The 11,409-nt window shown below is 59.3% G+C and overlaps 1 protein-coding gene across 1 annotated transcript in view; it reads left to right on the top strand.

Moving 5' to 3' along the window:
• Positions 1-5,205: 5,205 nt before the first annotated feature.
• The window catches only part of MAF1 (MAF1 homolog, negative regulator of RNA polymerase III), a 15,185-nt gene continuing 8,981 nt past the window's right edge, over positions 5,206-11,409 (top strand). The window contains exons 1-3 of the mRNA XM_041416991.1: positions 5,206-5,393; positions 8,821-8,949; positions 10,671-10,815. Coding sequence (XP_041272925.1) covers positions 5,311-5,393; positions 8,821-8,949; positions 10,671-10,815 — 357 coding nt within the window. The 5' untranslated portion in view covers positions 5,206-5,310. The remainder of the gene's footprint in view (positions 5,394-8,820; positions 8,950-10,670; positions 10,816-11,409) is intronic.

The following is an 11,409-nucleotide window of genomic DNA, read 5'->3' as shown; positions in this document are numbered from 1 at the left end:
CATGTCCCACCTCTGCGTGCCTCCCTGGGGGAGCTGCTCTGCCCCGTGTCCCCAATGTCCCCGATGTCCCCACAATGTCCTCAATGTCCCCACAATGTCCCCAGTGTCCCCAATGTCCCCAGTGTCCCCAGTGTCCCCAATGTCCCCAGTGTCCCCAGTGTCCCCAATGTCCCCAGTGTCCCCAGTGTCCCCAATGTCCCCAGTGTCCCCAGTGTCCCCAATGTCCCCAGTGTCCCCAGTGTCCCCAATGTCCCCAGTGTCCCCAGTGTCCCCAATGTCCCCAGTGTCCCCAGTGTCCCCAATGTCCCCAGTGTCCCCAGTGTCCCCAATGTCCCCAGTGTCCCCAGTGTCCCCAATGTCCCCAGTGTCCCCAGTGTCCCCAATGTCCCCAGTGTCCCCAGTGTCCCCAATGTCCCCAGTGTACCCCCAATGTCCCCAATGTCCCCATGTCCCACCTCTGCGTGCCTCCCTGAGGGAGCTGCTCAGCACCGTCCACCACTGCTGGGCCTCGCGCTCCTCGGGGAACCGCAGTGCCACCGCTCCCACCTCTGCTGTCCCCGCTGTCCCTGCTGTCCCCGCTGTCCCTGCTGATGTCCCCAGGGCTGTCCCCAGGGCTGTCCCCAGGGCTGGCAGCTGCAGCTCGTGGCTGGCGGGGCCGCACACGCGGTACGAAACGTCCCGCAGGTCACACTCTGCCAGCGCCTGGGGACAGGGACAGGGACAGGGACAGGGACAGGGACAGGGACAGGGGGACAGGGACAGGGACAGGGGACAGGGGACAGGGATAGACGTCCTTGCCCAGCTCCTTCTGCAGGTCCGTGAGCCAGAGCAGCACCTCCTGTGGGAACGGCCCTGGTGAGGGCAGGTAACGGGGAGAGGGGGACAGGGACAGGGGGACAGGGGGACATGGACAGGGACAGAGAAACACGGACAGGGACAGGGGGACAGGGACACGGAGGGGACAGGGACAGGGACAAGGACAGGGGGACACAGGGGACAGAGGAACAGGGACACAGGGACACGGGGACGGACAGGGACAGGGATGGGGACACAGGGACAGGGACACAGGGACACAGGGACGGGACAGGAGGGGACAGAGATGGGGACAGCGGGGTCACCATGGGGTCACCACAGGCTCGGGTCACCCCCTGACCCACTGGGAGAGCCTGGTCACCCCCGGCGTCCCCAGGTCGCCCCCGGGACACCTTTGGGTCCCCTGGTCACCCCCGGGGTCCTGAGCCCCCCATGGACGTGTCCCTGTCCCTGTCCCTGTCCCTGTCCCTGTCCCTGTCCCCTGTCCCTGTCCCTGGCCGGGGGTGACAATCACAGGACAATCCCTTGGGGACAATCCGGGGACAATCCCGGTTCCTCCCGGGACAATCCCAGGGGACAATCCCGGGACAATCCCGGGTCCCTCCCGGTTCCTCCCAGGACAATCCCGGTTCCTCCCGGGTCAATCCGGGATCCCTCCCGGGACAATCCCAGGGGACAATCCCGGGTCAATCCCGGTCCCTCCCGTGTCAATCCCGGTTCCTCCCGTGTCAATCCCGGGGTCCCTCCCGGCTCTCCCCCCCCGGATGTCACTTCCTGTGGCGCCCCCGGGACCGGGGCAGAGTTTTCCGCGTTCTTTTCCCGTTTTTTTCCTCCTTTTCCTCCTCTTTTTCCTCCTGGTTTTCTTCCTCCTCCCTCCCTGCCTCTCCCCCCCCGCCTGTCGCCGTTTCCCCCTTTGCGGTGGCGCTGCCAGCTCCGCCTGAAGCTCCTCTTCCTCCTCCTCCTCCTCCTCCTTTGCTTTTCTCTTTCTTTGCTTTTTTTTCCTTCCCGGTTTTCTTTCCCGTTCCTGCATTTTCCCCTTTCTCCTTTTCCTTTCCCCATTTCTGTATTTTCTCTTTCTCGTCTTCGTTTTCTTTCCCATTTTTGCGTTTTCTCACTTTTTGTCTTTTCCCTTTCCCATTCCCGTTTCTGCATTCCCTTCCTTTCCTTTCACCTTTTTCATTCCAATTTCTGCATTTTCCCCTTTGCCATTTCCACTTTCATTCCCATTTCTGCATTTTCCATTTTTTTCACATTCCCATTCCTGCATTTTCCCCATTTCCCATTCCCTTTCCCATTCCCATTTTTGGATTTTGTTTCTTTTCCCCTTTCCCATTTCTATTCCCATTTTTGCATTTTTCTCTCTTTTCCCATTCCTATTCCTGCCTTTCCTCTTCCCCATTCCCATTCTCATTTTTTCATTTTCTTTATTTTCCCATTCCCATTTTTGCCTTTTCCCCATTTCCTGGTTCCATTTCCCATTCCCATTCCTGCATTTTCCCTGTTTCCCATTCCCATTTCTGCCTTTCCCCCTTCCCCATTCCCTTCCCCATTCCCATTTTTTCATTTTCTCTCTTTTCCCATTCCCATTCCTGCCTTTCCCCATTTCCCATTTTTGCATTTTCTCCTTTCCCATTTCCCTTTCCCATTTCCATTACCATTTTTCTGTTTTCTCTCTTTTCCCATTCCCATTCCTGCCTTTTCCCCCTTTCCCATTCCCATTTTTTCATTTTCTCTATTTTCCCATTCCCATTTTTTCATTTTCTCTATTTTCCCATTCCCATTCCTGCCTTTCCGCATTTCCCGTTCACATTTTTTCATTTTTCCTCTTTTCCCGTTCCCGTTTTTGCGTTTTCCCCATTCCCCATCCCCCATTCCCATTCCCATTCCCATTCCCATTCCCATTCCCATTCCTGCCTTTTCCCCCTTTCCCATTCCCATTCCTGCCTTTTCCCCCTTTCCCATTCCCATTCCTGCCTTTTCCCCCTTTCCCATTCCCATTCCTGCCTTTTCCCCCTTTCCCATTCCCATTCCTGCCTTTTCCCCCTTTCCCATTCCCATTCCTGCCTTTTCCCCCTTTCCCATTCCCATTCCTGCCTTTTCCCCCTTTCCCATTCCCATTCCTGCCTTTTCCCCCTTTCCCATTCCCATTCCTGCCTTTTCCCCCTTTCCCATTCCCATTCCTGCCTTTTCCCCCTTTCCCATTCCCATTCCTGCCTTTTCCCCCTTTCCCATTCCCATTCCTGCCTTTTCCCCCTTTCCCATTCCCATTCCTGCCTTTTCCCCCTTTCCCATTCCCATTCCTGCCTTTTCCCCCTTTCCCATTCCCATTCCTGCCTTTTCCCCCTTTCCCATTCCCATTCCTGCCTTTTCCCCCTTTCCCATTCCCATTCCTGCCTTTTCCCCCTTTCCCATTCCCATTCCTGCCTTTTCCCCCTTTCCCATTCCCATTCCTGCCTTTTCCCCCTTTCCCATTCCCATTCCTGCCTTTTCCCCCTTTCCCATTCCCATTCCTGCCTTTTCCCCCTTTCCCATTCCCATTCCTGCCTTTTCCCCCTTTCCCATTCCCATTCCTGCCTTTTCCCCCTTTCCCATTCCCATTCCTGCCTTTTCCCCCTTTCCCATTCCCATTCCTGCCTTTTCCCCCTTTCCCATTCCCATTCCTGCCTTTTCCCCCTTTCCCATTCCCATTCCTGCCTTTTCCCCCTTTCCCATTCCCATTCCTGCCTTTTCCCCCTTTCCCATTCCCATTCCTGCCTTTTCCCCCTTTCCCATTCCCATTCCTGCCTTTTCCCCCTTTCCCATTCCCATTCCTGCCTTTTCCCCCTTTCCCATTCCCATTCCTGCCTTTTCCCCCTTTCCCATTCCCATTCCTGCCTTTTCCCCCTTTCCCATTCCCATTCCTGCCTTTTCCCCCTTTCCCATTCCCATTCCTGCCTTTTCCCCCTTTCCCATTCCCATTCCTGCCTTTTCCCCCTTTCCCATTCCCATTCCTGCCTTTTCCCCCTTTCCCATTCCCATTCCTGCCTTTTCCCCCTTTCCCATTCCCATTCCTGCCTTTTCCCCCTTTCCCATTCCCATTCCTGCCTTTTCCCCCTTTCCCATTCCCATTCCTGCCTTTTCCCCCTTTCCCATTCCCATTCCTGCCTTTTCCCCCTTTCCCATTCCCATTCCTGCCTTTTCCCCCTTTCCCATTCCCATTCCTGCCTTTTCCCCCTTTCCCATTCCCATTCCTGCCTTTTCCCCCTTTCCCATTCCCATTCCTGCCTTTTCCCCCTTTCCCATTCCCATTCCTGCCTTTTCCCCCTTTCCCATTCCCATTCCTGCCTTTTCCCCCTTTCCCATTCCCATTCCTGCCTTTTCCCCCTTTCCCATTCCCATTCCTGCCTTTTCCCCCTTTCCCATTCCCATTCCTGCCTTTTCCCCCTTTCCCATTCCCATTCCTGCCTTTTCCCCCTTTCCCATTCCCATTCCTGCCTTTTCCCCCTTTCCCATTCCCATTCCTGCCTTTTCCCCCTTTCCCATTCCCATTCCTGCCTTTTCCCCCTTTCCCATTCCCATTCCTGCCTTTTCCCCCTTTCCCATTCCCGTTTCTGCATTTTCCCCTTTCCCATTTCCACTTTCATTCCCATTTCTCTGTTTTCCTTTTTTTCCCCATTCCCACATTTTCCCCGTTTTCCATTCCCATCCCCATCCCATCCCCATCCCATTCCCATCCCCATTCCCCATTCCCATTCCCCATTCCCATTCCCATTCCCATTCCCCATCCCCATTCCCATTCCTCATCCCCATTCCCATTTTCCATTCCCATTCCCATTCCCATTCCCCATCCCCATTCCCATTCCTCATCCCCATTCCCATTTTCCATTCCCATTCCCATTCCCATTCCCCATCCCCATTCCCATTCCTCATCCCCATTCCCATTTTCCATTCCCATTCCCATTCCCATTCCCCATTCCCATTCCCATTCCCATTCCTGCCCTTCCCCATCCCTTCCCCATCCCCATTCCCATCCCCATTCCCCATCCCCATTCCCATTCTCCCCCTCCATTCCCATTCCCCATTCCCATTCCCATTCCCATTCCCCATCCCCATTCCATTCCTGCCCTTCCCCTTCCCTTCCCCATCCCCATTCTCCCCCTCTCCCCGCGCTGTTCCCTCTCCTCTCCCGGGAAGTTGACGTTCCCGTCCCCGCTGTCTCCGGGCTGCAGCTGTTGCACGGGAGCTGCACGGGAGCTGCAGGGGAGCTGCAGGAGCTGCACGGGGGCTGTTCCCATTCCCATTCCCCATCCCCATTCCATTCCTGCCCTTCCCCTTCCCTTCCCCATCCCCATTCTCCCCCTCTCCCCGCGCTGTTCCCTCTCCTCTCCCGGGAAGTTGACGTTCCCGTCCCCGCTGTCTCCGGGCTGCAGCTGCTGCACGGGAGCTGCACGGGAGCTGCACGGGAGCTGCAGGGGAGCTGCAGGAGCTGCACGGGGGCTGCGGCCCCGCCGGGGGAGGATGAAGCTGCTGGAGAACTCGAGCTTCGAGGCCATCAACTCCCAGCTGACCGTGGAGACCGGCGACGCGCACATCATCGGCAGGTCAGCCTGGGAATGCTGCCCCGGGGATCTGGGAATGCTGCCCTGGGAATGCAGGAACAGCCTGGGAATGCTGCCCTGGGAACAGGCTGGGAACGCTGCCCCGGGGATCTGGGAATGCTGCCCTGGGAACAGGCCAGGAACTCTGACCCGGGAACAGTCTGGGAATGCTGACCCGGGGATCTGGGAATTGTCTGGGAATGCTGCCCCTGGGAATGCAGGAACAGCCTGGGAATGCAGGAACAGCCTGGGAATGCTGCCCCGAGAATGCAGGAACAGCCTGGGAATGCTGCCCTGGGAATGCAGGAACAGCCTGGGAATGCTGCCCCGGGAACAGCCTGGGAATGCTGCCTTGGGGAGCTGGGAATTGTCTGGGAATGCGGGAATCATCTGGGAATGCTGACCCAGGAACAGCCTGGGAATGCTGACCCGGGGAATGCAGGAACAGCCTGGGAATGCTGCCCCGGGAATGCAGGAACAGTGTGGGAATGCTGCCTTGGGGATCTGGGAATGCTGCCCTGGGGATCTGGGAATGCTGCCCTGGGAATGCAGGAACAGTGTGGGAATGCTGCCCTGGGAATGCAGGATCAGCCTGGGAATGCTGCCCCGGGGATCTGGGAATGCTGCCCTGGGAATGCAGGAACAGCCTGGGAATGCTGCCCTGGGAACAGGCTGGGAACGCTGCCCCGGGGATCTGGGAATGCTGCCCTGGGAACAGGCCAGGAACTCTGACCCGGGAACAGTCTGGGAATGCTGACCCGGGGATCTGGGAATTGTCTGGGAATGCTGCCCCTGGGAATGCAGGAACAGTGTGGGAATGCTGACCCGGGAATCTGGGAATTGTCTGGGAATGCTGCCCCGAGAATGCAGGAACAGCTTGGGAGTGCTGCCCCGGGAACAGCCTGGGAATACTGCCCCTGGGAATGCAGGAACAGTGTGGGAATGCTGCCCCAAGGATCTGGGAATTGTCTGGGAATGCTGACCCGGGAATGCAGGAACAGCCTGGGAATGCTGCCCCAGGGATCTAGGAATGCTGCCCTGGGAACAGCCTGGGAATACTGACCCGGGGATCTGGGAATCGTCCGGGAATGCTGCCCTGGGAACAGTCTGGGAATGCTGCCCCCGGGATCTGGGAATGCTGCCCTGGGAACAGGCCGGGAACTCTGACCCAGGAACAGTCTGGGAATGCTGCCCTGGGAACAGCCTGGGAATGCTGCCCTGGGAATGCTGCCCTGGGAATGCTGCCCTGGGAATCATCTGGCAGTGCTGCCCCAGGGATTTGGGAATCGTCTGGGAATGCTGCCCCTGGGAATGCCCGGGGATCTGGGAATTGTCTGGGAATGCTGCCCCGGGAATGCAGGAACAGCCTGGGAATACTGACCCGGGGATCTGGGAATCGTCCGGGAATGCTGCCCTGGGAACAGTCTGGGAATGCTGCCCCCGGGATCTGGGAATGCTGCCCTGGGGCTGCCCTGGGAATGCTGCCCTGGGAATGCTGCCCTGGGAATCATCTGGCAGTGCTGCCCCAGGGATTTGGGAATCGTCTGGGAATGCTGCCCCTGGGAACAGCCTGGGAGTGCTGCCCTAGGAACAGCCTGGGAATTCTGCCCTGGGAACAGCCTGGGAATGCTGCCCTGGGAATGCAGGAACAGCCTGGGAATGCTGCCCTGGGAATGCAGGAACAGTGTGGGAATGCTGCCCCGGGGATCTGGGAATCATCTGGGAATGTTGCCCCAGGAATGCAGGAACAGCCTGGGAGTGCTGCCCTGGGAGCAGGCCGGGAATGCTGTCCCAGGGATCTGGGAATCATTGGGAATGCTGCCCTGGGAATGCAGGAACAGTGTGGGAATGCTGCCCCGGGTATCTGGGAATCATCTGGGAATGCTGCCCCGGGAATCTGGGAATTCTGTCCCTGAAAAAGCTCAGGGAATCTGGGAATGCTGCTCTGGGAAACCGGGAATTCTGTCCTGGGAATGCTGCCCCGGGAGAGTGGGAATTCTGTCCCTGGAAAAGCTCAAGGAATCTGGGAACTCTGCCCTGGGAATCTGGGAACTCTGCCCTGGGAATCTGGGAATTCTGCCTCTGGAAAAGCTCTGGGAATGCTGCCCCGGGAATTGTCTGGGAATGCTGCCCCTGGGAATCTGGGAATTTTGTCCCCATGAAACGCGGGAATCTGGGAATTCTGTCCTTGGAAAAGCTCTTGGAATCTGGGAATTCCGCCCCCATGAAACCTGGGACTGCTGCCCTGGGAAACACTCTGGGAATCTGGGAATTCTGTTTCTGGAGTCTGGGAATTCTGCCCTGGGAATCTGGGAATGCTGTCCTGGGTTGTTGCAGGGATCCTGTCCCTGGGATCCTGGAATGCTTTGGCCGGGCAGGGATCTTTGGGATCCATCCCGTTCCAACCATTCCACGGGCAGGGAACCTCCCGAAATCCCAGGATGATCCAGCCTGGCCTGGGATGGGAATTCCATCCCAAAATCCCAGTTTTCCCTGGGAAGCCGTTCCCTGGTTCCCGTCCCTGCAGCCTGCATCCCAAACCCCTCTGCAGCTCTCCCGGAAATGCCCTGGAAAAGGCTCTGGAATTCTCCTGGAATTCCCTGGGAGGGGCTCTGGGAGGGTTTCTGGGGTCTCTGGGATCTCTGGGGCGGTTTTGGGGATCCCCTGGGGGATTTTTGGGGTCTCTGGGATCCCCTGGGGGGGTTGGGGGATCCTCTGGGGGGGTTTGGGGTCTCTGGGATCCCTGGGGGGTTTCTGGGATCCCCTGGGGGTTTGGGGATCCACTGGGGGATTTCTGGGGTTCCCTGGAGGGGTTTTGGGATCTCTGGGACCCCGCAGGATCGAGAGCTACTCGTGCAAGCTGGCTGGGATTGACAAGGATCCCCTGGGGGGTTTTGGGGATCCCCTGGGGGTTTTGGGGATCCCCTGTGGGGTTTTGGGGATCCCCTGGGGGGTTTCTGGGGTTCCCTGGAGGGATTTTGGGATCTCTGGGACCCCGCAGGATCGAGAGCTACTCGTGCAAGCTGGCCGGGATCGACAAGGATCCCCTGGGGGGTTTTGGGGTCTCTGGGATCCCTGGAGGGATTTTGGGGTTCCCTGGAGGGATTTTGGGATCCCTCCAGGGAACCCCGCAGGATCGAGAGCTACTCGTGCAAGCTGGCCGGGATCGACAAGGATCCCCTGGGGGGTTTTGGGGTCTCTGGGATCCCCTGGGGGGTTTGGGGATCCCCTGGGGGGTTTGGGGATCCCCTGGGGGGTTTGGGGATCCCCTGGGGGGTTTGGGGATCCCCTGGGGGGTTTGGGGATCCCCTGGGGGGTTTGGGGATCCCCTGGGGGGTTTGGGGATCCCCTGGGGGGTTTGGGGATCCCCTGGGGGGTTTGGGGTCTCTGGGATCCCTGGAGGGATTTTGGGATCTCTGGGACCCCGCAGGATGGAGAGCTACTCGTGCAAGCTGGCTGGGATTGACAAGCAGCTGTTCAAGCAGTTCTGCCAGGAGGGGCAGCCCCACGCGCTCGAGGCCCTGAGCCCGCCCCAGAGCTCCGGCCTCAGCCCCGGCAGGTGGGGAACGGGAAACTGGGACAGCTGGGAACGGGAAACTGGGACAACTGGGAGTGGGAACTGGGACAGCTGGGAATGGGAAACTGGGACAGCTGGGACAGCTGGGAATGGGACTGGGAATGGGAACTGGGACAGCTGGGAGTGGGACTGGGCAAACTGGGAACGGGAATGGGACAGCTGGGACTGCTGGGAATGGGGACTGGGACAGCTGGGAACGGGACTGGGCAAACTGGGAACGGGAAACTGGGACGGGAAACTGGGACTGCTGGGAACGGGACTGGGACTGGGGACTGGGACAACTGGGACAGCTGGGAACGGAATGGGACAAACTGGGAACGGGAAACTGGGACGGGAAACTGGGACTGCTGGGAACGGGACTGGGACAGCTGGGAATGGGACTGGGACTGGGAACGGGACTGGGCAAACTGGGACAGCTGGGACTGGGACAACTGGGACAGCTGGGAATGGGCAAACTGGGACAGCTGGAAATGGGACTGGAACAGCTGGGACAGCTGGAACAGGACTGGGAATGGGGACCAGGACAGCTGGGGACCGGGCAACTGGGACAGCTGGGACTGGGAAACTGGGACTGGGAACTGGGAACTGGGCAAACTGGGACAGCTGGGACAGCTGGGAACGGGACTGGGAACGGGAAACTGGGACAACTGGGACTGGGGACTGGGACTGGGAACTGGGGGATTGGGAAACGGGGACTGGGGACTAGGACTGGGATTGTGGGCATGGGAAACCAGGATTGTGGGCACTGGGAAACTGGGAACCGGGGGACTGGGAAACTGGGAAACTGGGGGACTGGGATGGTGGGCATGGGAAACCAGGATTGTGGGCACTGGGAAACTGGGAACCGGGGGACTGGGAAACTGGGAAACTGGGGGACTGGGATGGTGGGCATGGGAAACCAGGATTGTGGGCATGGGAAACTGGGATGGCGGGCACTGGGGGACTGGGATGGTGGGCACTGGGAAACTGGGATGGTGGGCACTGGGAAACTGGGATGGCGGGCACTGGGAAACTGGGATGGTGGCACTGTGGTGGCACTGGTGGCACTGGTGACACTGGTGACATCATTGTCCCCCCAGGCAGGGGGAGGGCCCGCTCAGTGACACTGTGGTGGCACTGGTGACACTGGTGACGTCACTGTCACCCCAGGCAGGGGGAGGGCCCGCTCAGTGACACTGTGGTGACACTGTGGTGACACTGGTGACCCTGGTGGCCCTGGTGACACCGGTGTCCCCCCAGGCAGGGGGAGGGCCCGCTCAGTGACACTGTGGTGACACTGTGGTGGCCCTGGTGACACTGGTGACATCATTGTCCCCCCAGGCAGGGGGAGGGCCCGCTCAGTGACACTGTGGTGACACACTGGTGACACTGGTGACACTGGTGACATCATTGTCCCCCCAGGCAGGGGGAGGGCCCGCTCAGTGACACTGTGGTGACACTGGTGACACTGGTGACACTGGTGACATCATTGTCCCCCCAGGCAGGGGGAGGGCCCGCTCAGTGACACTGTGGTGACACTGTGGTGACACTGTGGTGGCACTGGTGACACTGGTGGCCCTGGTGACACCGGTGTCCCCCCAGGCAGGGGGAGGGCCCGCTCAGTGACACTGTGATGGCACTGGTGACACCGTTGTCCCCCCAGGCAGGGGGAGGGCCCGCTCAGTGACACTGTGATGGCACTGGTGACACCGTTGTCCCCCCAGGCAGGGGGAGGGCCCGCTCAGTGACACGTGCAGCCGCAAGACGCTCTTCTACCTGATCGCCACCCTGAACGAGGCCTTCCGGCCCGACTACGACTTCAGCGCCGCCAAGAGCCACGAGTTCAGCCGCGAGCCCAGCCTCAACTGGGTACGGACTGGGAGGGACTGGGAGGGACTGGGATGGGGCTGGGATGGGGCTGGGATGGGACTGGGAGGGACTGAGAGGGACTGGGATGGGGTTGGGAGGGACTGGGATGGGACTGGGATGGGACTGGGATGGGACTGGGAGCACTGGGATGGACTGGGATGGGACTGGGATGGAATGGGAGGGACTGGGATGGGACAGGACGGGATGCAGGAATTGAGATTTACCTGGAGGCAGGTCATGGAATGGGAAAGTTCTGGAATTGCGGGGTGGTTTGGGAGGGAAGGCATCTCCGGGATGATCCCGTTCCATGGGCAGCTCCAGGGTTATCCTGGGATGTTCCAGCCCGGGTTCTCTGGGAATTCCATCCCAAAATCCCAGTTTTCCATGGGAAGCCGTTCCCTGTTTGCCATCCCTCCAGCCTGCATCCCAAACCCCTCTGCAGCTCTCCCAGAATTCCCTGGAAAAGGCTCTGGAATTCTCCTGGAATTGCCCAGGAAGAGGCTCAGGGGGGCTCCCAAATCCCCCAGGGCTGGGGAATCCCGAATTTCCCTGGGAATGCTGTTCCCCCATCCCCCTTCCAAGTCCCCCATCCCC

This window comes from Onychostruthus taczanowskii, unplaced genomic scaffold (genome assembly GCF_017590055.1).
Source record: "Onychostruthus taczanowskii isolate IOZ18803 unplaced genomic scaffold, ASM1759005v1 scaffold535, whole genome shotgun sequence".
Lineage (NCBI taxonomy): Eukaryota > Metazoa > Chordata > Aves > Passeriformes > Passeridae > Onychostruthus > Onychostruthus taczanowskii.
The sequence above is the reverse complement of the archived record's forward strand: the minus strand, read 5'-3'. Positions and strand labels throughout refer to the sequence as shown.